The 25,034-nt window shown below is 48.4% G+C and overlaps 1 protein-coding gene across 3 annotated transcripts in view; it reads right to left on the minus strand.

Annotated features, from left to right (window-relative positions):
- GOLGB1 (golgin B1) overlaps nt 1–25,034 on the minus strand; it is a 113,474-nt gene that overhangs the window by 10,781 nt on the left and 77,659 nt on the right. The window contains exons 16-20 of one of the 3 annotated variants that reach the window (XM_073329077.1): nt 24,612–24,790; nt 23,082–23,250; nt 7,439–7,588; nt 791–949; nt 620–684 (exon numbers count right to left, since the gene is read on the minus strand). In XM_073329077.1, coding sequence (XP_073185178.1) covers nt 652–684; nt 791–949; nt 7,439–7,588; nt 23,082–23,250; nt 24,612–24,790 — 690 coding nt within the window. In that variant the 3' untranslated portion in view covers nt 620–651. Of the gene's footprint in view, nt 1–479; nt 950–7,438; nt 7,589–17,213; nt 17,332–23,081; nt 23,251–24,611; nt 24,791–25,034 lie in introns of those variants that run through there. The other 2 variants (XM_073329076.1, XM_073329078.1) reach the window with 2 other exon arrangements.

The following is a 25,034-nucleotide window of genomic DNA, read 5'->3' on the forward strand; positions in this document are numbered from 1 at the left end:
TATTTACTTACTGTGGGAATGCTGAGATGAGGAGGTGAATCTTGCATTAAGCCATGAAGGTCAATGGAGAAAAGGAGTTCCATAGCCCTGGGCTCCATCACCCACTCCCACCTTTAGTTCCATTATTCCCAAGGAGCACAGTTATCATAGTAGGTATCAGTCCCAGAGGCAGCCCTGGTCCAGCTCATTGAGAGCCTTAAGATTGAGACCAGGACCATAAATGTAACTCAATATCTACTGATGAGCCAACATAGTGAATGGGGAGCTAAGCTGACCCGCACTGGGCAGCAGCAATTGCTACATGTTGCAGTCAGTGTCTGTGGTTTCATCTAAAGGAATAGTGAGTCACAACAACTGAGTGCACCTCAGAGATTCCAGAAGGTTCTAGGGTGCTACAGCAGGACTCAGACTTTTCCCTGCCCCACTGGGCATCAGCCAAGGTCCTGTGTCAGGATTTACACCCTTCCCTCTGTCCTTACCTTAGCTGTAATTCCTGCAATTCTGGAGTGTAACACTCTCTTTGAAGTTCGTTCTTTTCCTGAGGGGCTCCTGGAGCAGCATCTGTCACAAGTGACCTCTGAAACAGAGTATATGTGCGGCAAGGCATCAAGTGCTGGGCAGGGCAATCAGTAAAGCAATGGGAGAGCCGGATTAAAGTCTCAAACAGAACAGAGTCCAGACCAGCTGCCATGTCATACAGCAAAGAAAGTCTGCAGTGAGAATTGCCCTTCAATTCACCTAGGCTGTCACAAGGAATACACCACCTTCCCTCCATTACTCCACCCCTTACCATATCCTTGTTTGGGGATTGCAGCTCCTGCAGCTGCCTCTCCAGGGCCATGCAGCGGTTCAGGACCTCACGGCAGTGCTGGTGGCTCTCACGGAGATTCTGGCTGCTGCCCCGCAGCTGGATAGAGAGTGCATTTTTCTCCTCAAAGATCTGAGAGAGCTGGGAAGAAGACCGAGCAAAGATGCTAAAACAGAATTTCTGAGAGAAGCTGCTCCCCTTGGCATCCACAGAAAAAGAGCTTTATTAGGAAGGTAGGGATTGTCAGACTCAATCAGATCCAAGACTCATGCGGTCCTGGATCCATCCCTGATAGTGGCCAGTACCTGATGCTTCAGAGGAAGGTACAAGAACCTCACAATAGCAGATGAGGAATAATCTGCCCCCAGATTAGGTCTCATCCTGATCTTCAGTAGTTAGAGGTTGGTTTTAGCACTGAAGCAGGAGGCTTAATATCCCTTCTAAAATTTGTGTTAGCAATAACTCTTATAACGTTAGATATTCTTATCAACATAAATGTCCAAATCCCTCTTTGAATCCTGTTAACTTCTTCGGCTCAGTGACTTCCATATTAGTTTATATGGGAATGAGATGGCTTCTGTTAGATGGGGTGGGATCTGAGTTACTACAAAAAATTCTCTCCTGGGTATCTGGCTGGTGAATCTTGCCCATATGCTCAGGGTTTAGCTGATCGCCATATTTGGGTTCGGGAAAAAATTTTCCTCCAGGGCAGATTGGAAGAGGCCCTGGAGGTTTTTCGCCTTCCTCTGTAGCATGGGGCACAGGTCACTTGCTGGAGGATTCTCTGCTCCTTGAAGTCTTTAAATCACGATTTGAGGACTTCAATAGCTCAGACATAGGTGAGAGGTTTTTCGCAGGAGTGGGTGGGTGAGATTCTGTGGCCTGCATTGTGCAGGAGGTTGGACTAGATGATCATAATGGTCCCTTCTGATCTTAGTATCTATGAACCCGTAAGGCTGCAGAAGGCAGACAGGGGGCACTAAAGATCAATGACCTAAGTTGATAGAAACTGACGGACTTGTGGCCCATTTTCCTTATATAATCTACCTCCCTGCTCTTAGAATCATAGAATCATAGAATATCAGGGTTGGAAGGGACCCCAGAAGGTCATCTAGTCCAACCCCCTGCTCGAAGCAGGACCAATTCCCAGTTAAATCATCCCAGCCAGGGCTTTGTCAAGCCTGACCTTAAAAACCTCTAAGGAAGGAGATTCTACCACCTCCCTAGGTAACGCATTCCAGTGTTTCACCACCCTCTTAGTGAAAAAGTTTTTCCTAATATCCAATCTAAACCTCCCCCACTGCAACTTGAGACCATTACTCCTCGTTCTGTCATCTGCTACCATTGAGAACAGTCTAGAGCCATCCTCTTTGGAACCCCCTTTCAGGTAGTTGAAAGCAGCTATCAAATCCCCCCTCATTCTTCTCTTCTGCAGGCTAAACAATCCCAGCTCCCTCAGCCTCTCCTCATAACTCATGTGTTCCAGTCCCCTAATCATTTTTGTTGCCCTTCGCTGGACTCTCTCCAATTTATCCACATCCTTCTTGAAGTGTGGGGCCCAAAACTGGACACAGTACTCCAGATGAGGCCTCACCAATGTCGAATAGAGGGGAACGATCACGTCCCTCGATCTGCTCGCTATGCCCCTACTTATACATCCCAAAATGCCATTGGCTTTCTTGGCAACAAGGGCACACTGCTGACTCATATCCAGCTTCTCGTCCACTGTCACCCCTAGGTCCTTTTCCGGCTCTTGGCTCTCAACGAAGCATTTGAGAGTAAGGACCAGCAGCAGAAGGGAACTGGCGTGGGGAAGGTCTTTCTGCTGGAGAGAGGATGGGTCACACTGGGTAGTGAGAGAGGGAAGACTGCAGAGATTTAAAAAAACAAAACAAACTCAGCAATGAGGCAAGTGATAAGGGGCCACAGTCAAGATAAAAGCCATGCAATTTATTTCACTGAAACTAGACTTCATGTAATCAGGATGGCTATTTTATAAAGATGCCCCCCAGAGAGCAGGCTTAGCCCTTAAAGAATGATGATGACTGCTGCTTTATTGGGACTACACTGGTGCAGATCGTACTGAATGCTGAGGGGTTTAGGTGGTGCAAAGTAGGCAGAATACAAAATGCCCAGCTCCAGGCTTAATACTGAGTTTGCCAAGTAAAGTTTCTGGAAAAATTCAGTGAGCAGAATTTTATATGTGTCTGAGATTTGAATGTGTCCACGATCCCTGGATCATTCAGTGCCCAGGGTGGATGGTGAATAAGGCACTGTTGTGTAGTAAATGAGGCTGTTGTCTGTTGGATAATTTGCTGCAGAAGCTGAAACGTATGTTGTGACTAACATAGGGGACTGCACCAAAATGCACAGGAACAAGGGACCACAATTAAAGCATGCACAGGCCACCATAATTCTACCATTTTCTAACTTTTGAGTGCTTGACTTTGCAGTTCTGATAATTTTCTTTTGTACATCGTTGCTTGTTTCTTTACGCAAAGAGAGATGACCCAAAACGTATGGAATGCAAGCAGAGGAGAAGCTGTCCGGGATCTGTTTCTTACCAGTTGGCAGGAACTGTGTCACAATGTGAATGTGAAAAGGACGCTTGGTGCCAGGGCCACAGACTGTCATCGGGACTGAATTAAAGCAATTTGGAGCCTTACGCACACCAAGATATAGGGCCCTCCAGAGGTCTAGTCCCACAATATAGCCCTGTACCCCACCTGGAGTGGCAGGAGGCCCTCATCCCATCCCAGAGAGCTCAGGGGCAGCCACATCAGGAAATTTTTCCCATCCAGGAATGGCAGCTGGGATCCTTCACCCTCTGGGAGCAGCAAGGGCCCCCTTCTCTCTCCCAGGAAGGCAGGAATAGCAGCAAGTGCCCATCCCCACTGTCCTTCAATACCTATCCCACTGCCAGACTGTCTCTGCTTGGGTGAGGGTTGTGGTGGTCGAGGACTCCCTCCTCAGGGGGACTGAGTCATCTATCTACAGCCCCGACCGGGAAAACCAAGAAGTCTGCTGCTTGCCAGGAGCTAGGATCACAATGTGATGGAGAGACTGCCGAGACTCATCAAGCCCTCGGATCGCTACCCCTTCCTGCTCCTCTACGTGGGCACCAATGATACTGCCAAGAATGACCTTGAGTGGATCACTGCAGACTACGTGGCATTGGGAAGAAGAATAAAGGAGTCTGAGGCGCAAGCGGTGTTCTCGTCCATCCTCTTCATGGAAGGAAAAGGCCTGGGTAGAGACCGTCGAATAGTGGAAGTCAACGAATGCTGGCGATCAGCGGGTTATCTCAAGTGCCTATACACAAATGCAAGAAGCCAGGGAAACAAGCAGGGAGAACTGGAAGTCCTGGCACAGTAAAGAAATTATGATGTGATTGGAATAACAGAGACTTGGTGGGATAACTCACATGACTGGAGTACTGTCATGGATGGATATAAACTGTTCAGGAAGGACAGGCAGGGCAGAAAAGGTGGGGGAGTTGCACTGTATGTAAGGAAGCAGTATGACTGCTCAGAGCTCCGGTATGAAACTGCAGAAAAACCTGAGTGTCTCTGGATTAAGTTTAGAAGCGTGAGCAACAAGGGTGATGTCGTGGTGGGAGTCTGCTATAGACCACCAGACCAGGGGAAGGAGGTGGACGAGGCTTTCTTCCGGCAACTAACGGAAGATACTAGATCGCAGGCCCTGGTTTTTATGGGAGACTTCAATCATCCTGATATCTGCTGGGAGAGCAATACAGCGGTGCACAGACAAACTAAGAAGTTTTTGAAAAGTGTAGGGGACAATTTCCTGGTGCAAGTGCTGGAGGAACCAAGTAGGGGCAGAGCTCTTCTTGACCTGCTGCTCACAAACCAGGAAGAATTAGTAGGGGAAGCAAAAGTGGAGGGGAACCTGGGAGGCAGTGACCATGAGGTGGTCGAGTTCAGGATCCTGACCGAAGGAAGAAAGGAGAGCAGCAGAATACAGACTCTGGACTTCAGAAAAGCAGACACTGACTCCCCCAGGGAACTGATGGGCAGGATCCCCTGGGAGAATAACATGAGGGGGAATGGAGTCCAGGAGAGCTGGCTGTATTTTAAAGAATCCTTATTGAGGTTACAGGAACAAACAATCCTGATGTGTAGAAAGAATAGTAAATATGGCAGGCGACCAGCTTGGCTTAACAGTGAAATCCTTGCTGATCTTAAACACAAAAAAGAAGCTTACAAGAAGTGGAAGACTGGACAAATGACCAGGGAGGAGTATAAAAATATTGCTCAGGCATGCAGGAGTGAAATCAGGAAGGCCAAATCACACCTGGAGTTGCAGCTGCCAGGAGATGTTAAGAGTAACAAGAAGGGTTTCTTCAGGTATGTTAGCAACAAGAAGAAAGTCAAGGAAAGTGTGGGCCCCTTACTGAATGAGGGAGGCAACCTAGTGACAGAGGATGTGGAAAAAGCTAATGTACCCAATGCTTTTTTTGCCTCTGTCTTCACGATCAAGGTCAGCTCCCAGTGTGCTGCACTGGTCAGCACAGCATGGGGAAGAGGTGACCAGCCCTCTGTGGAGAAAGAAGTGGTTCGGGACAATTTAGAAAAGCTGGACGAGTACAAGTCCATGGGGCCGGATGCGCTGCATCCGAGAGCACTAAAGGAGTTGGCGGATGTGATTGCAGAGCCATTGGCCATTATCTTTGAAAACTCATGGCGATCGGGGGAGGTCCAGGACGCCGGAAAAAGGCTAATGTAGTGCCCATCTTTAAAAAAGGGGAGGAGGAGGATCCGGGGAACTACAGGCCAGTCAGCCTCACCTCGATCCCTGGAAAAATCATGGAGCAGGTCCTCAAGGAATCAATTCTGAAGCACTTAGAGGAGGGGAAACTGATCAGGAACAGTCAGCATGGATTCACCAAGAGCAAGTCATGCCTGACTAATCTATTTGCCTTCTATGATGAGATAACTGGCTCTGTGGATGAGGGGAAAGCAGTGGACATGTTATTCCTTGACTTTAGCAAAGCTTTTGACACTGTCTGCCACAGTATTCTTGCCAGCAAGTTAAAGAAGTATGGGCTGGATGAATGGACTATAAGGTGGATAGAAAGCTGGCTAGATAGTCGGGCTCAACGGGTAGTGATCAGTGGCTCCATGTCTAGTTGGCAGCCAGCATCAAGCGGAGTGCCCCAAGTGTTGGTCCTGGGGCCGGTTTTGTTCAGTATCTTCCTTAATGATCTGGAGGAAGGCTTGGACTGCACCCTCAGCAAGTTTGCAGATGACACTAAACTGGGAGGAGTGGTAGATACGCTGGAAGGTAGGGATAGGATACAGAGGGTCCTAGACAAATTAGAGGATTGGGCCAAAAGAAATCTGGTGAGGTTCAACTAGAACAAGTGCAGAGTCCTGCACTTAGGACGGAAGAATCCCATGCACCGCTACAGACTAGGGACCAAAGGGCTAGGCAGCAGTTCTGCAGAAAAGGACCTAGGGGTGACGGTGAACGAGAAGATGGATATGAGTCAACAGGAGGGTTGATATGAGTCACTAGGAGGGTGGTGAAGCATTGGAATGCATTACCTAGGGAGGTGATGGAATCTCCTTCCTTTGAGGTTTTTAAGGTCAGGCTTGACAAGCCGTGGCTGGGATGATTTAGTTGGGGATTGGTCCTGCTTTGAGCAGGGGGTTGGACTAGATGACCTCCTGAGGTCCCTTCCAACCCTGATATTCTATGATCCCATGTGGGCTGGGTCTGCTATACTCTTCTCCTTCTGCCATATAAAACCCTTGTCTGGGATGGGTTGTCTGTGCCTTTAAAGCAGTGGGTCAGAGTTAACACTCCATTGAAATGCATGGGACAGTTCCTCCCTTTTGGAGCTATTATCTCAGGTTGTCTGCAAACTCAGTCAGTGTATTGGTTACACTCAGGCCACAGTTTCTAGCTTTTCTTCACAACCATAAGGGCAAGGAACTTCTCTTTTTAAAAAAAAAAAGTAACTCCTACACTGATGTAATCATACGACTCCAGGAGTTGGGGCCCTAGACACAGGCCCATAGTGCTTATGCCTTAATACAGTCCTGGCTAACGGAGAAGTAAGAGATTGATTTGGCTCCATCCAGTCCATCTCCCAGAAGCTAGTGCAGGACTGTTCCCTAGCTATAGTTATTAGTATTTTGCCCAGTTTAAAGTGTCCCCAGTGTTGGGGCTCCCCGCCACAGAAGACAGTTCATGAACTGGATTCATCTCCCTAATGGGGAGTGACAGGGCCTGACCCTTCCTCTGGGACCATTCCCAGGCAGATCCACCCCTGTGCCAGGGAGAAACGGGGCCCCAGCTCTTCCCCTGGGGATGATTCTCTGGCTGGACCCATGGCCCTGTCAAGGTGTGATGGGGCCCCCAGTTCTTCTCTAGGGAAGCTGTTCTGCAGCCCAACAGCTTTTCCTGATATCCACCCCGAATCTCATTACTTCTCCGGTGGGGGTCTGTAGGCTCTGGGACAGAAGTTTGTTCTCCCCAAACCCTACATTCCCAGCACAAGCGCCTTAAGCAGGGAGAGGTCTGCTCCTTCCTCCAAGTCCTAGAGGAGGTCTGTTCTCTTCCTTGTCCCAAGTTCCATGAGCAGGCAGAGGCAACTTGCTGTACCTTACTGTTTAACTGTTGAATTCTCAGCTCCTTTTGGTGCAGTTCTTTCAGGCTGTCACCCAGTTGGACCCGGAGGTGATCTGTTTCGGATTCTAGGCTGGACGGGTCCCCTCCCAAAGTTTCACTGGAGCTGGGGGTCTCTGGAGAAGTCTGCCAAGAAAAGAGTGATGAAAGTACCTATTGCTGAGATCTCTTTGTTGAATCCCATTCCCTTTTTAACCACACATCTGTCTGGTGTACAAGTCACAAAACCTTCCATTGATCCTATATCTGGAACATTGCTTGCCAGTGCCAAAGGGGTGAGAGTAAATGGCCACAGCACAAAGGGCAGCTGAAGAGCAGAACAATTAGTGAAAGTTCAGTTGGCTTACACATGGGACTCTTGAACTTCCCTGTTTGCCCAACAGCCTCCTTAGAGATCTGCAGCAGCAATGGCTCAAAAGACACCAGTATATGGATGGGAATGTGCAAGAGCATCAGCAAAGCCATCCTTGCCCCTATGGCTCTTCAGTTTAGAGAACAAAGAAACTGGCACTCTGCCTCCCTTTCCTTCACATGATCCATGCAAGAACTCCACACCTGTACACTGTATTGTTCCCACTTGGATCTATAGATCGTAAGGTCTCGGAGACAGTGGCTTTGTCGACCGCACTAAATACTCAACTTCAGCTTAAAGTATGAAATCAGCAGCAGAGAACATCCTTATTCGGCAGCTTGCTATCCTAAGAGAGCTTCTTAAAGCACTATCCCCAAACACAGCTCTTCCCATTTTTTTTGTTGATACCTTGAGTGGTTGCTTGAGATCAGCATTGCTAAGTATTTACAGTGCTACTGAACAGGGACCCATGAATCAGGAATTCCTGAGATCTCATCCCAGTCTGGCATGGACATCATCTGTAGCCTTAGTCAAGCCACACCTTCTGCTCCAGTGTCTCCATCTGCTAAATGCGGATAATTCTCACTAGTCCACGTCACAGGGATATTGAGAGGACTGATAATTGTACAGCACTTTGCACGTGAACAACAACAAATAAGTGGTAGGGATTATTATATAAGTAACAAACAACCCTCAGAGCCTCTGGATCTGGAACCTTTTATATGGCTGCTGCTGGGACACTGAGGGTCCCAAACCTCTTAACACACCAGCATGCTTGTGCCAAAGAGAATTCTCTATAGTCAGAGTCATAGAAATTATCTATCTGAGGTACACCTAGAGCACCCATCATTGGTCCAGTGCGAGATTCAAGTAAGGAACTGATGTGGTGATGGGCCTAACCCATAACAGGGATCTAAGGGATGATCTGTCAAGTTTCTGAGAACCTGTAAGAGGGAACCAGAACCCAGTTTCTGGGGATGTTAGCACAGCAATACCTGTTCTGACAGGTTCATGTCTGCATTCTCTCCGCATTATAGGAGGAGAGATTTCTGGTGCTGGAACAGACCTGTGCTTTTTCCCTTTGGCCTTGAGGGCAAAGGAAAGTGTGCCCTTGTGGTCTGGTGCACACATTCCTGTCTAAAAGCTGGATCCACACTGGATCTGTGTCACAATCCACATTTTGTTTGGAAACCATGGAATCACTTGTGGGGCTGTGATGCTTCCCAGGGCTGTGAGGCACCTCAATACCACTTGTCCTTAGCAGGAGAAAGCCTTGTCTGTGCTTGGCAGGGGTCAGCTCCCTAGAGAGAAAGAAGGCTGTATAGTTTGAATGGCTTCCACTTCAGCAGAAGTGGGATGAATCTCCTTGGGGACAGGCTGGTTAGAATAGTCAGAAAAGGGTTGAACTAACAGCAAACAGAGAGGGTTAAAAGAGGGACGATATGAGCACTCAGCATGAAAATGAGATGTTGAGAACAAAATTAACCAAGGAACCAAAGGATATGAAGAGAAGAGAAATTCTTGAATTGACAATACACCAATGCTAGGAGCATGGGTAATAAAAAGGAGGAAATGGAATTACCCATTTATGAGCATAAATTCAATCTAGCTGGCATTACTGAAACCTGGTGGAATGATTTGCATGACTGCAATGTTAAAATCAATGTTTCTAATCTATTTAGGAAGGATCAAGTGAGCAAATGGGTGGGGGAGTAGCACTCTGTGTCAAAAATAGCATTACCTGTTTCTGAGTCTTGGATAGCTCATACAAAAATGATCCTGAATGCTTATGGATCAATGTCCTAACAGATAAAGCTCAAGATAGGGGACTAGTTGGTGTCTGCTACAGATCACAAAACACACTAGGGAACAGGATGACCACCTCTTTACGCACCTTTCTATAATGTGTAGGAAAAAAAGCTGTGGTGGAAACTTCACTTTGAGTGACGCATGCTGGAGGTCTTATGCTGCGAGTACTAAAACATCCTTGAGATTTCTAACAATTATAGATTACAATTTCCTAACTCAAAAAGTGTTCCATCCAACATGGGGAAATTCTATATTAGACCGTGTTCTAACAGATAAAGAGGAACTGATCACAGACCTAAAAGTTGATGGTATATCTGGTACAAGTGACAATGATTGATCACACTTGTAATGTGCAAACAGAATAAAATTCAGACAAATTTTTTATATATATACACATATACACACACATACATACATACACACACACACAGACACACGGTGCTTTAAAAGGGCCAGTTTCACAAAGCTGAAAACAATTATTAGCCATATCAACTGGGAGGAAGAGGTCAATCATAAAAATGTGACTAATAATTGGGAATAATTCAAGAACACCTTACTAGACACACAAAAAACCACAATCCCATAATTGAGGAAGGAGGCCATATTGTTAAAAATCTCCACCTGGTTTAAAAGGGAAGTGATGGCAGCTGTAAAAATATAAAACAACAACAACAACAAATGGAAGAACAGGGAAGTTGACCTTAATGATCTTAATCTCATTTATCTTCATAAATGATCTGGAGGATGGTGTGGATTGCACTCTCAGCAAATTTGCGGATGATACTAAACTGGGAGGAGTGGTAGATACGCTGGAGGGCAGGGATAGGATACAGAGGGACCTAGACAAATTGGAGGATTGGGTCAAAAGAAATCTGATGAGGTTCAGTAAGGATAAGTGCTGGGTCCTGCACTTAGGACGGAAGAACCCAATGCACAGCTACAGACTAGGGACCGAATGGCTAGGCAGCAGTTCTGTGGAAAAGGACCTAGGGGTGACAGTGGACGAGAAGCTGGATATGAGTCAGCAGTGTGCCCTTGTTGCCAAGAAGGCCAATGGCATTTTGGGATGTATAAGTAGGGGCATAGCGAGCAGATCGAGGGACGTGATCGTCCCCCTCTATTCAACATTGGTGAGGCCTCATCTGGAGTACTGTGTCCAGTTTTGGGCCCCACACTACAAGAAGGATGTGGATAAATTGGAAAGAGTCCAGCGAAGGGCAACAAAAATGATTAGGGGTCTGGAACACATGACTTATGAGGAGAGGCTGAGGGAACTGGGATTGTTTAGTCTGCAGAAGAGAAGAATGAGGGGGGATTTGATAGCTGCTTTCAGCTACCTGAGAGGTGGTTCCAGAGAGGATGGTTCTAGACTATTCTCAGTGGTGGAAGAGGACAGGACAAGGAGTAATGGTCTCAAGTTGCAGTGGGGGAGGTTTAGGTTGGATATTAGGAAAAACTTTTTCACTAGGAGGGTGGTGAAACACTGGAATGCGTTGCCTAGGCAGGTGGTGGAATCTCCTTCCTTAGAAGTTTTTAAGGTCAGGCTTGACAAAGCCCTGGCTGGGATGATTTAATTGGGGATTGGTCCTGCTTTTGAGCAGGGGGTTGGACTAAATGACCTCCTGAGGTCCCTTCCAACCCTGATATTCTATGATTCTATGAATATACAGCAGAAATTAAGGATTGTAGAAAACTGATTAGGGAAGCCCAAGGATACAAGGAGAACTCTATGGTCAGCTAAGTTAAGAATAGTAAGAAGAAGTTTTTAACATTTATTACGACCAAAAAGAATCCTGACAATGCTATTGGTCCATTACTAGATGGAAACTGCAGAATTATCAATAATAATCCAAAAATGACAGAAGTGTTCAACAAATATTTCTGTTCTGTATTTGGGGAAAAATCAGATATATAGTCTTATCATATAGTGATAATACTCTTTCCATTCTACTAGTATACCTGGAGGATGTTAAACAAAAGCTGCTAAAGTTAGACACTTAAATCAGCAGGTCCAAATAACTTGCATCCAATAGTTTTAAAAGAGCTGTCTGAAAAGCTTGCTGTAAAAGACAGTTACCTTTTCTGTAACTGGTGATCTTCGAGATGTGTTGCTCATGTCTATTCCACAATAGGTGTGCGTGCTTGCCACGTGCACCGGTGCTGGAAGTTTTCCCCCTAACAGTACCCGTAGGGGGGAATGTCCCCCCCCGGAGCAGTAAAAGGGGGGCTGTGCTCCCATCACCCTCAGTTCTTTCTTGCCAGACAACTCCGACAGAGGGGAAGGAGGGTGGGATGTGGAATGGACACGAGCAACACATCTCGAAGAACACCAGTTATGGAAAAGGTAACTGTCTTTTCCTCTTCGAGCGATTGCTCATGTGCATTCCACAATAGGTGATTCCACACTATATCTGTTGGAGATGGGTAGGAGTTCACAGACTCTCAGGATGGAGCACGGCCCTGCCGAACTCGGCGTCCTCCCTGGTTTGGGAGACTATCGCATAATGCGAGGTGAACATGTGAACCGAAGACCGGATAGCAGCGCTGTAAATGTCCTGAATGGGAACATGGGCTAGAAAGGCAGCCGAAGAGGCTTGCGCCCTAGTCGAGTGTGCCCTCACAATCAGCGGCGAGGGGACTCCTGCTAGATCGTAACAGTGACGAATATACAAGGTGATCCAGTTGGAGAGCCGCTGAGTAGAGATAGGCAGACCTCTCATGTGTTTGGCCGAGGTGATGAACAGCTGTGAGGACTTCCTGAATGGCTTAGTCCGCTCCAGGTAAAAGGCCAGAGCCTGTCTCACATCCAGCATGTGGAGACGGCATTCCTCACTGGACTCATGGGGCTTGGGACAGAGCAACGGCAGGAAGATATCCTGACTCATGTGGTAGGTGGAGACCACCTTGGGGAGGAACGAAGGATGTGGTCGGAGCTGGACCTTATCCTTATGGAACACTGTGTACGGGGGCTCGGGGGTCAGGGCCCTGAGCTCCGAGACCCATCTGGCTGATGTGATCACCATCAGGAAGGCTACCTTCCACGAGAGGTGCGACCAGGAGCATGTAGCTAGCAGCTCAAACAGGGGACCCGTTGGCCAGGCCAGCACCAAGTTCAGGTCCCACTGCGGGACTAACATACGGGAACAGACGATCCAATCCCTTAAAGAATCGGCCAGTCATGGCATAGAAGAAAACCATGTGCCCCTGCACTGTCAGATGGAAGGCAGATATGGCCGCCAAGTGCACCTTGACGGACGAGGGCGCTTGGCCCTGGGCTCTAAGGTGAAGAAGGTAGTCTAAAATGAGCTGAATTGGGGAAGCCATGGGCAACATGCCCCAATCAGCCGCCCACCATGAAAAGCGAGACCACTTTGCCAGGCAGGCCCGAAGCGTGGAGGACTGTCTGCTTTCCAGGAGGATGAACCCCTTCCGAGCAAGTCCTTTCCTCCCGGCGTAACCACTGAGCAGCCACGCCGAGAGGGGGAGTGCCAATAGGCTGGGGTGGAGGAGGCGGCCCTGATCATGGGAGAGCATGTCCGGGCGGGGTGGCAACAGCCACGGCGGGGCGACTGCCAGGTTTGTGAGAGTCCCGTAACAATGTTGCCTGGGCTATGCCGGGGCGATCAGGAGGACCCAGGCCCTCTCCATTTATATCTTCTCCAAGACCTTGCCGATCAGTGGGATCGGGGGAAGGCACAGAGAAGCCGGCCTGACCAGGATAGGAGAACAGCATCGGAGATGGTGCCCACACCCAACCCCCACCCCGGAACCGAAGCGGGGACACTGGTGGTTCTGCCGTGTTGCGAACAGGTCCACCTGAGGAGTGCCCCATGTTTGGAAAATCCTGTGCACCACCTCTGGGTGTAGTGACCACTCGTGCTGAGAGGAGAAGTCTTGGCTCAGGCGATCTGCCCAGGAATTCCGGGTGCCTGGTAAATGGTGGGCCTCCAGGCAAATATCGTGGGCTATGCAGAAGTCCCACAGCCTCAGGGCTTCCTGGCAGAAGGCTGAGGAGTGGGCCCCGCCTTGTTTTTTGATGTAAAACATCGAGGCTGTGTTGTCTGTGAGAACCCTGACCACTCTGCCCTCCAGGTGCGAGCGGTAGGCTACGCATGCCAGATGGACCGCCCTGAGTGCCTTGATGTTTATATGCAGGGCAAGGTCCGGCATGGACCACAGACCTTGGATCTGAACGTTCCCCACATGGGCTCCCCACCCCAGCTCCAACGTGTCGGGCACCAGTTCCACCGATGGGGGCCTGCCCCTGAATGGGACCCCGTGGAGCATGTTCCCCAGGAAGGACCTCCATTGCAGGAAGGCAATCACCGGTTCGGGGACAGTGAGGACCATGTCCATCCTGTCTCTGGACTAGGAGAACACTGAGGCCAATCAGAGCTGGAGGGGCCTCATCCTGAGCCTGGCACGGAGAACCACATATGTGCACGCTGACATGTGACCCAGGAGCTAGAGGCATGCTCTGGCTGTGGTCACAGGGAACCTTGTGACTGTGTCGATGAGCCCTCTTAGGGTCTCGAACCTGTCCGGTGGAAGGGAGGCCCTGGCCGATGTCACGTCCAGGACTGCCCCAATAAACTCTATGCGCTGCACCGGAACTAACGTGGACTTGGTGTCATTTACCAACAGGCCCAGGGTGACACACGTGGACAGGAGGAGCGCCACGTGATCCAGCACCCACGACCTGGAGCTGCCCTTGACCAGACAGTCATCGAAATAGGGGAAGATCTGAATCCTCAGACGTCTGAGGTAGGCTGCTATCACAGACATGCACTTTGTGAACACCCTGGGAGCAGTGGACAGGCCAAACGGGAAGACCGTAAATTGGTAGTGCTCCTGTCCAACCGTGAAACGGAGGAAACATCTGTGCCCCTCGAATATATGAATGTGGAAGTATGCATCCTGCAGATCGAGGGCGGCGTACCAGTCCCGAGGACCCAGGGAGGGGATGATGGAGGCCAGAGAGACCATGCAAAACTTGAGCTTTACCATGTACTGGTTCAGGCCTCACAGGTCCAGGATGGGCCTGAGCCCACCTTTGGCTGTTGGGATAAGGAAATAGCGGGAGTAGTACCCCTTGCGACTGAACTCTGCTGGCACCACTTCCACCGCTCCTAGGCCAAGGAGCCGCCCCACCTCCTGCTTGAGCAGGGCCTCGTGAGAGGGGTTCCCCAGGAGGGACTGGGACTGAGGGTGGTTAGGTGGGGTAGAGCCCCACTGGAGGGTATAGCCCCAGGAGACAATGTTGAGGACTCAACGGTCTGAAGTCAGCCGCGACCACTCCAGAAGAAAAGCACACAACCGTTTGGAGAAGGGAAGCTTTATTGCGGGTGGATTGCTGGTATGAACTGGGAAGTCGCCCCCAGGCATCCCGTCAAAACTGATGTTTTCCCGCCTGCTTGCCCTTGGAAGGCCCAGGCTGGGGGGCAGACTGGGACTGCGTCTGCGGGTGCTTTTTATAGTCCCGAGACTTTTTATGAGGGGGCTTATATTTAGAGTGGGTGGCCTGGGTGGGAGCCTGCTGAGGCCTAAACTTGGTCCTGGCCGGAGCCGGGACATAGAGGCCAAGTGTCTTAAGCATTGTGCAAGAACCTTTCAGGCTGTGCAAACAGGGCCTTGCCATCGAACGGAAAGTCCTGCAAGGAGTTCTGCGCCTTCCTGGACAGCAGGAGCCACAACGCCCTCCTCACGGACACCACGGAGGCCATAGACCTTGCAGCTGTATCCGCGGCATCTGACGCTGCCTGCAGGGTTGCCCTGGCAGCCGCTGTACCCTCCTCCAGCAGAGCTTTGAACTCTTTCTTGTCACGCTCCTGGAGGGAGTCCTTGAATTTGCGTAGAGAGCCCCACAAATTGAACTCATACCGTCCCAGGAGAGCCTGATGGTTCGCCACCCTTAACAGGAAACTTGAGGATGAATAAACCTTTCTCCCAAATAAGTCCAGCCTCCTTGAGTCTTTATTTTTCGAAGTAGGGGCTGGTTGGCCCTGTCTCTCTCTGTGGTTGACCAACTCGACCACCAGGGAGTTGGAAAAAGGGTGGGTGTACAGGTATTCATGACCCTTGGCGGGCACAAAGTACTTCCGTTCTGCCTTCTTAGAGATGGGTGGCAAGGAAGCCGGGGTTTGCCATAACGTGTTTGAAATTTTTTCCACCCCTTCATGGAGTGGGAGGGCCACCATGCCTGGTGCCAAGGCCAAGCGGACATTGAAGAGGAAGTCTGAGGGTTCCTCCACCTCCTTGGCCTGAAGGTTGAGGCTTGATGCCACCCCTTTCAATAGTTCCTGGTAGGCTTTAGAGTCCTCCTGCGGAACAGAGGGAGGAGGCGCCGTAATCACCTCATCAGGGAGGATGAGGATGCGGGTGTGGTACTCTGTGTACCCACTGGTACCAGAGATCCCACCACTTGGTCGTCCTCTGGGCACAGAACCGAAGATGCACACCACACCGACTCCTTTCTGGGAGGCTGGGAAAGAGAGGCTGATGGTCTTTCCAAGGCTCTGGCCACTGAGCGAGCCCCCACTGGGGGCTGTGTCAGGGGCCACGGGGCCCATTGGTACACGGTGCCGGCCAAGGAGCCAGGTGCCACTGCACCTGCTGTGGCACCGGCAGAGCGGGCTGTTCAGCCTGACTAGGCTGTTCCATCGACCGACGACTACGAAGGGAGGCCCGGCTGGCGTACAACCTGCCGCTGTCCCTGGACCGGGAGAAGTGGTGGTGTCAGGAACGGTGCTGACCATGAGACCATGATCCCCACGTGGAACAGTGGTATCGCCGGTAGCAGCTGCTCCACGATCGGCTCCAGCAGTCGGATCTGCGATGGCAAGGCGCCAGCGATCGATGCCCGGGACTGCGGGAGCAGAGCCGCAGTGGGGTCCTGGAGCGAGACGAAGAACGGGAACTGTGTTGATGCCTGTATCACGACGGGCTACGGTAGCCTCTTGGAGACGAGGACCTCCAGTGCCGTCTGTCTCGATCTCGATGGGGAGCAGCGCCTGGAACCTCTGTCAGTCGGAATCCAGCCAGACAACCTGGTGGGGGTCGATGGGGATGGGCGCGAACTGCACACGGGGTGGTTGCTGAGCTGCGAACGGCGTTGGGAACGTTGCCTCGACCACAAACGGTACCGATCAGGTTGTGACTGCGGAGACCCAAGCAGCGGCTTGCCTCTGGATTGGGGAGCCAACGGTGGCGGTGCCCCAGGTACTGGCACAGACATAATGTCCCGGGCCGCTTGCAGCGCCTCCAGCGTGGAGGGCACCCGGACATCCGGGGAGGCCTGCGCTGAGTGGGCCAAGCTACTCTGCTCAACCTGAGTCAGAGGCCTAGTGGCCGACGGGGACGGAAAACTGCCCAACATGGGTCTAGACTCTCCTCTGGGCTTGCTCTGGTGTCTCGGCGGCGAAGACCTCTTCTTAGCCTTCTTGGTGTGCCCCGTGTATGGGGAGCGGTGCCGGCCAGTGGAAGGCACTGAAGGGTTGCCGCGCACCGACACTGCAGTACCGACTCAGAGCAGCACACCGGAGTTGGGGTCAGCGCCGACTCCATCAGAATGGCTCAGAGCCGAATGTCCCTTTCCTTCTTGGACTGAGGCTTGAAAGATCTGCAAATCTTGCAGAGATTGCTGAGATGGGTTTCCCCCAGACAGCGTAAACACTCATTGGCATGCGGGTCACTCACTGGCATCGGGCGCCTGTAAGTGTCGCACGACTTAAAGCCTGGGGCACGGGACATGCCCTGACCCGGACGCACTAAACTATACTAACACTAATCTGAACTACTTCAACTACAGGTACTACTAACTAAGAATGAACAGAGTTCAAGAGGAAAGCTGCAGAAAAGCTGGAGCAGAGCAGTTCCAATGCACCTTCACTGGTAGCAAGAAGGAACTCGGGGTGGGAGGGCGACCCCCTACAGGTACTACTAGGGGAAAAACTTCTGGCACCAGTGCATGTGGCGAGCATGCCCACCTATTGTGGAGTGCATATGAGCAATCACTCGAAGAAGAATATGAATCTGAAAGGCACCTTGGGTGAAAGTGATCATGAAATGGTAGAGTTCATGATTCTAAGGAATGGTAGGAGGGAGAACAGCAAAATAAAGACAATGGATTTCAAGAAGGCAAACTTTAGCAAACTCATGGAGTTAGTAGGTAAGATCCCATGGGAAGCAAGTCTAAGGGGAAAAACAATTGAAGACAGTTGGCAGTTTTTCAAAGAGACATTATTAAAGGCACAAGAGCAAACTACCCCACTGCATAGGAAAAGTAGGAGATATGGCAAGACAACACCCTGGCTTAACCAGGAGATTGCCAATGTCTAAAAATCAAAAAAGATACTTACAAAAAGTGGAAACTAGGTCAAATTACAAAGGATGAATATAAACAAATAACACAAGTATGTCGGGACAAAATTAGAAAAGCCAAGGCACAAATCAAGAGCTAGGGATATAAAAGGAAACAAGAAAACATTCCACAAATACCTTAGAAGCAAGAGGAAGACCAAGGACAGGATAGGACTGTTACTCAATGAGGAGGGAAAAACAATAACAGAAGATGTAGAAATGGCAGAGGTGCTTAATGACTTCTTGGTTTCAGTTTTCACCAAGAAGGTTGGTGGTGATTGGACGTCTAACATAGTGAATGCCAGTGAAAATGAGGTAGGATCAGAGACTAAAATAGGGAAAGAACAAGTTAAAAATTATGTAGACAAGTTAGATGTCTTCAAATCACCAGGGCCTGATGAAATGCATCCTAGAATACTTATGGAGCTGACTGAGGAGACATATGAGCTATTAGCGATTATCTTTGAAAAGTCATGGAAGAGAGGAGAGACTCCAGAAGACTGGAAAAGGGCAAATATAGTGCCAATCTATAAAAAGGGAAATAAGGACAACCCAGGGAATTACAGACCAGTCAGCTTAACTTCAGTACCTTGAAAGATAATGGAGCACATAATTAAGCAATCCATTTGGAAACACCTAGAAGATAATAAGGTGATAAAGTAACAGTCAGCATGTATTTGTAAAGAACAAGTCATGTCAAACCAACCTGATAGATTCTTTGACAGGGTAACAAGGCTTGTGGATAGGGGGAAGTGGTAAACGTGGTATATCTTGACTTTAGTAAAACTTTCGATACTGTCTCGCATGACCTTCTCATAAACAAACTAGGGAAATGTAACCTAGATTGAGCTACTATAACGTGGGTGCATAACTGGTTGGAAAACCATTCCCAGAGAGTAATTATCAGTGGTTCACAGTAATGCTGAAAGGATATAATGAGTGGAGTCCCACAGGGATCAGTTCTGGGTCCAGGCCTGTTCAATATCTTCAGTGATTTAGATAATGGCATAGAGAGTACACTTATAAATTTTGTAGACTATACCAAGCTGGGAGGGGTTGCAAGTGCTTTGGAGGGTAGGATTAAATTTCAAAATGATCTGGACAAACTGGAGAAATGGTTTAAAGTACAGGGAGTCTCATCTGACATACATTTAACATGCGCGAATTCAGCTTTGCACGCTTGGCAAAAACAAAAACAAAAAAAAGAGAAAAATAATTTACATACTGTGGAAGTATAACATTGTATAAGGGGACATGCTGGATACATTGTATATGAGAGGGCATGCCAAAACATGTTACAAAGTATCTGAGGGAGCACACGTAGGGACAGTTAGCTTTTGAATGGAGAAGCAATTAAGATAGAGCCAGCACGTCTAAGAAGCAGGCATCAGAATGGAAGGTGTGAAGGGCAATTAGTTAAGTTAACTGGAAGCTATTAAAGGAGATTGTTAAGGGTGGCAGGTAATTGAAAATACATGACTGGTCTCAGGATCTCGAAGGGTGGTGACTAAAATCTTTTTCTTCTTTTGTCTGTAACTTCTCTGTAACTTGTTCTCCAAAAACCTGTATAAATTAAAAGACACAAGCCCCACTCGGGGGGCTCACTTCTAAATGTATTAGCAGAGCAGCTTTGCTAATAAAACAGAGTGGTCTGATAAATTGTGAGTCTGAGTCAAACTTTGACAATACTATACCTGTAATACGGGCGATTCTGCCAGCCATTACACTCAATGTAATTTTGACTATACGCGATTTTAGTTTTACGTGCTGACTGCAGAACGTAACCCCAATGTAAGATGAGACTCACCTGTAAACAGGATGAAATTCAATAAGGACAAATGCAAAGTACTCCACAAAGGAAGGAGCAATAAGTTGCACACATACAAATGGGAAATGACTGCCTGAGAAGGAGTACTGCAGAAGAGGATCTAGGGGTCATAATAGATCACAAGCTAAATATGAGTCAACAGTGCAGCACTGTTTCAAAAGAAGTGAACATCATTCTGGAATGTATTAGCAGGAGTGTTGTAAGCAAGACATGAGAAGTAATTCTTCCGCTCTACTCTGCGCTGATTAGGCCTCAGATGGAGTATTGTGTCCAGTTCCGGGCACCACATTTCAGGAAAGATGTGGACAAACTGGAGAAAGTCCAGAGAAGAGCAACAAAAATTATTAAAGGTCTAGAAAACATGACCTATGAGGAAAGATTGAAAACACTGGGTTTGTTTAGTATGGAAAAGAGAAGACTGAGAGGGGACATGATAACAGTTTTCAAGTACATAAAAGGTTGTTACAAGGAGGAGGGAGAAAATTTGTTCTTCTTAACCTCTGAGCATAGGACTAGAAGCAATGGTTATAAATTGAAGAAAGGAGGTTTAGTTTGGACATTAGGAAAAACGTCCTAACTGTCAGGGTGGTTAAGCACTGGAATAAATTCCCTAGGGAGGCTGTAGAAGGACCATCATTGTCTAACCTGCTCTTAAAAAATCTCCAAACACGTGTCAGGGATGGTCTAGATAATACTTAGTCCTGCCTTGAGTGCAGGGGACTGGACTAGATGACCCCTTGAGCTCCTTTCCACTACCTGAAAGGGGGTTCCAAAGAGGATGGATCTAGACTGTTCTCAGTGGTAGCTGATGACAGAACAAGGAGTAATGGTCTCAAGTTGCAGTGGGAGAGGTTTAGGTTGGATATTAGGAAAAACTTTTTCACTAGGAATCATAGAATAATAGAATATCAGGGTTGGAAGGGACCTCAGGAGGTCATCTAGTCCAACCCCCTGCTCAAAGCAGGACCAATCCCCAGCTAAATCATCCCAGCCACGGCTTTGTCAAGCCTGACCTTAAAAATATCTAAGGAAGGAGATTCCACCACCTCCCTAGGTAACGCATTCCAGTGTTTCACCACCCTCCTAGTGAAAAAGTTTTTCCTAATATCCAACCTAAACCTCCTCCTCCACTGCAACTTGAGACCATTACTCCTTGTTCTGTCATCAGCTACCACTGAGAACAGTCTAGAGCCATCCTCTTTGGAACCCCCTTTCAGGTAGTTGAAAGCAGCTATCAAATCCCCTCTCATTCTTCTCTTCCGCAGACTAAACAATCCCAGTTCCCTCAGCCTCTCCTCATAAGTCATGTGTTCCAGTCCCCTAATCATTTTTGTTGCCCTCCGCTGGACGTTTTCCAATTTTTCCACATCCTTCTTGTAGTGTGGGGCCCAAAACTGGACACAGTACTCCAGATGAGGCCTCACCAATGTCGAATAGAGGGAAACGATCACATCCCTCGATCTGCTGGCAATGCCCCTACTTATACATCCCAAAATGCCACTGGCCTTCTTGGCAACAAGGGCACACTGTTGACCCATATCCAGCTTCTCGTCCACTGTCACCCCTAGGTCCTTTTCCGCAGAACTGCTGCCTAGCCATTCGGTCCCTAGTCTGTAGCTGTGCATTGGATTCTTCCATCCTAAGTGCAGGACCCTGCACTTATCCTTATTGAACCTCATCAGATTTCTTTTGGCCCAATCCTCCAATTTGTCTAGGTCCTTCTGTATCCTATCCCTCCCCTCCAGCGTATCTACCACTCCTCCCAGTTTAGTATCATCCGCAAATTTGCTGAGAGTGCAATCCACACCATCCTCCAGATCATTTATGAAGATATTGAACAAAACCGGCCCCACGACCGACCCTTGGGGCACTCCCCTTGATACCGGCTGCCAACTAGACATGGAGCCATTGATCACTACCCGTTGAGCCCGACAATCTAGCCAGCTTTCTACCCACCTTATAGTGCATTCATCCAGCCTATACTTCCTTAACTTGCTGACAAGAATACTGTGGGAGACCGTGTCAAAAGCTTTGCTAAAGTCAAGAAACAATACATCCACTGCTTTCCCTTCATCCACAGAACCAGTAATCTCATCATAAAAGGCGATTAGATTAGTCAGGCATGACCTTCCCTTGGTGAATCCATGCTGGCTGTTCCTGATCACTTTCCTCTCATGCAAGTGCTTCAGGATTGATTCTTTGAGGACCTGCTCCATGATTTTTCCAGGGACTGAGGTGAGGCTGACTGGCCTGTAGTTCCCAGGATCCTCCTTCTTCCCTTTTTTAAAGATTGGCACTACATTAGCCTTTTTCCAGTCATCTGGGACTTCCCCGGTTCGCCATGAGTTTTCAAAGATAATGGCCAATGGCTCTGCAATCACATCCGCCAATTCCTTCAGCACTCTCGGATGCAGTGCATCCGGCCCCATGGAGTTGTGCTTGTCCAGCTTTTCTAAATAGTCCCAAACCACTTCTTTCTCCACAGAGGGCTGGTCACCTCCTCCCCATGCTGTGCTGCCCAGTGCAGTAGTCTGGGAGCTGACCTTGAGGGTGGTGAAGCACTGGAATGCGTTACCTAGGGAGGTGGTGGAATCTCCTTCCTTAGATATTTTTAAGGTCAGGCTTGACAAAGCCTTGGCTGGGATGATTTAGTTGGGGATTGGTCCTGCTTTGAGCAGGGGGTTGGACTAGATGACCTCCTGAGGTCCATTCCAACCCTGATAATCTACGATATTCTATGATCATAGAATCATAGAATCTATGATTCTATGATCCCCACTGCACAGTTGGTGCATCCCATGGATGGAAACATACAGAGGACGCTCAGATAAAAACTTCCCTCCAATACATTTGACCCACCTGCTTTCAGATGTTGTGACCCCACTCCTCATAGAATCATACAATATCAGGGTTGGAAGGGACCTCAGGAGGTCATCTAGTCCAACCCCCTGCTCAAAGCAGGGCCAATTCTCAACTAAAGCATCCCAGCCAGGACTTTGTCTAGCCTGCCCTTAAAAATATCTCAGGAAGGAGATTCCACCACCTCCCTAGGTAACGCATTCCAGTGCTTCACCACCCTCCTAGTGAAAAAGTTTTTCCTAATATCCAACCTAAGCCTCCCCCACTGCAACTTGAGACCATTACTCCTCGTTCTGTCATCTGCTATCACTGAGAACAGTCTAGATCCATCCTCCATCACTCTGGCTCCTTTCTAACTGAATTCCAAGCTTCCAATTCCACTATTATATGAAGGGAACTCCATCCTTGCTCACCTGCCTTTGGTATTGCTCCTCTATGACCTGCGTCTTGGACAGGGGTGACTTCACACAATCTTGCACAATCCTTTGCAAGTGACTTAGCTGCTGGTCTTTGTCCGCCAAGGCCATCAAGTACTGCTCTTTTTCCCTCTTGTTCTGCATCTCCCATGTGGTCTTCTCCTGTCTGCAAAGCAACACATAGTCAACATTATAGATGGCACGTCCTACAGTATGTCCTGTGTAGTCACCTGCAGTACTCAGGAAGCCCAGCATAGGCCTAGCAGGGGAACAGTCTCATTACTCCCCACAGTTAACCTATGCCAGGAGAGTTTCTTTGCAACAAGACACTGCTGCATAGAGACAGAGATACCCAATTCACACAGGTTTCAGAGTAACAGCCGTGTTAGTCTGTATTCGCAAAAAGAAAAGGAGTACTTGTGGCACCTTAGAGACTAACCAATTTATTTGAGCATGAGCTTTCGTGAGCTACAGCTCACTTCATCAGATGCATGCCGTGGAAACTGCAGCAGACTTTATATATACACAGAGCATGAGCTTTCGTGAGCTACAGCTCACTTCATCAGATGCATGCCGTGGAAACTGCAGCAGACTTTATATATACACAGAGCATGAGCTTTCGTGAGCTACAGCTCACTTCATCAGATGCATGCCGTGGAAACTGCAGCAGACTTTATATATACACAGAGAATATTCTCTGTGTATATATAAAGTCTGCTGCAGTTTCCACGGCATGCATCTGATGAAGTGAGCTGTAGCTCACGAAAGCTCATGCTCAAATAAATTGGTTAGTCTCTAAGGTGCCACAAGTACTCCTTTTCTTTTTGCCAATTCACACAGTTGAGGACTTAGACAGAGCAGGATTCAGAAAGTCATTTTGCAGTCGGCTTGGGGACTGCAGCATGTTCACTGCTACACACTTACAGTACCCCTGGACAATATGTTTTCCTTTGTCTTCAGACAGCTTGGACTAGACTGTGATAAACAACTTTTGTCAGTGTGCAAGGCAGGGATAAGAGGTAAATCACTTAGCCTTCTCACTGGCTGGTTAATTTTAGCTCTGTGGGGAAGGACAGACTGCTGTAGGAATATTTATGGACTGCATTTGTGAAGGGTGACAGCAGCGTGGGTTGGGCATCAAACTAATAAAATAAAGAATTAGTCACTCATAAGTAAGAATGGCTTCTGCAGTAACACAAATTAGGTTAACAATGTAAGGGGCCTCAGAAAAGAAGCTGGTCACCAGGTGGGGGAGGGAGAAGTTTGCGCCTATGTTCTAGTACTACATAAATTAGGTATAATATTGGATGGGGACAGTTATACATTCCTCTGCAATATGCGATACTAGCTACCGTTGGAGGCAAGAAACAAAATTAGAAGAGCTATTGGTTTATTCCAGAATGAGTTTCATATAACAACCTGACCTCATCCTCCAGCCATCCGCTCGATTCCCAATGGGACCCCCCAAATCTTGCATCAAGGAGATTATTGCCCCCATGGACCAGTATGCAGAAGGGCTGTTCTCACCTGAGCTGGTGGAGCTCCTGTCGGCAGGAAATGCTGTCCTGCCTCAATTGTTCTTGGAGACAATGCTGTTTATCAGCCTCTTGCTGATACTCCTGCAGTCGAGCCTTTAAGTGAGAGATCTCAGCTGTTTCCATGCCAATCTGCAGGTACTGCTGCTGCAGATTCTTCAGCTCTGTCAACTTTAATCAAAGGAAAACAGCAGAATGACAAATTGTGTGACCTCTGCTGAATAGACAGGCAACGTTTTTTTCCCCACTATTTACAGAAATTCCTGAGGTGCTCTTCACTATGGCATCTGGAGAAGGTGGTCACATCCAACAGGCAGGCAGGGCTTATGGAGTTAGTCATCACTTATCATACAAGTCCTGCTAAAAGCAGCTCAGAACAGCGTCAGCACTGGTGAACTGGCCATCCAGCACAAGA

The sequence above is a fragment of the Lepidochelys kempii genome, chromosome 1 (genome assembly GCF_965140265.1).
Source record: "Lepidochelys kempii isolate rLepKem1 chromosome 1, rLepKem1.hap2, whole genome shotgun sequence".
NCBI lineage: Eukaryota > Metazoa > Chordata > Testudines > Cheloniidae > Lepidochelys > Lepidochelys kempii.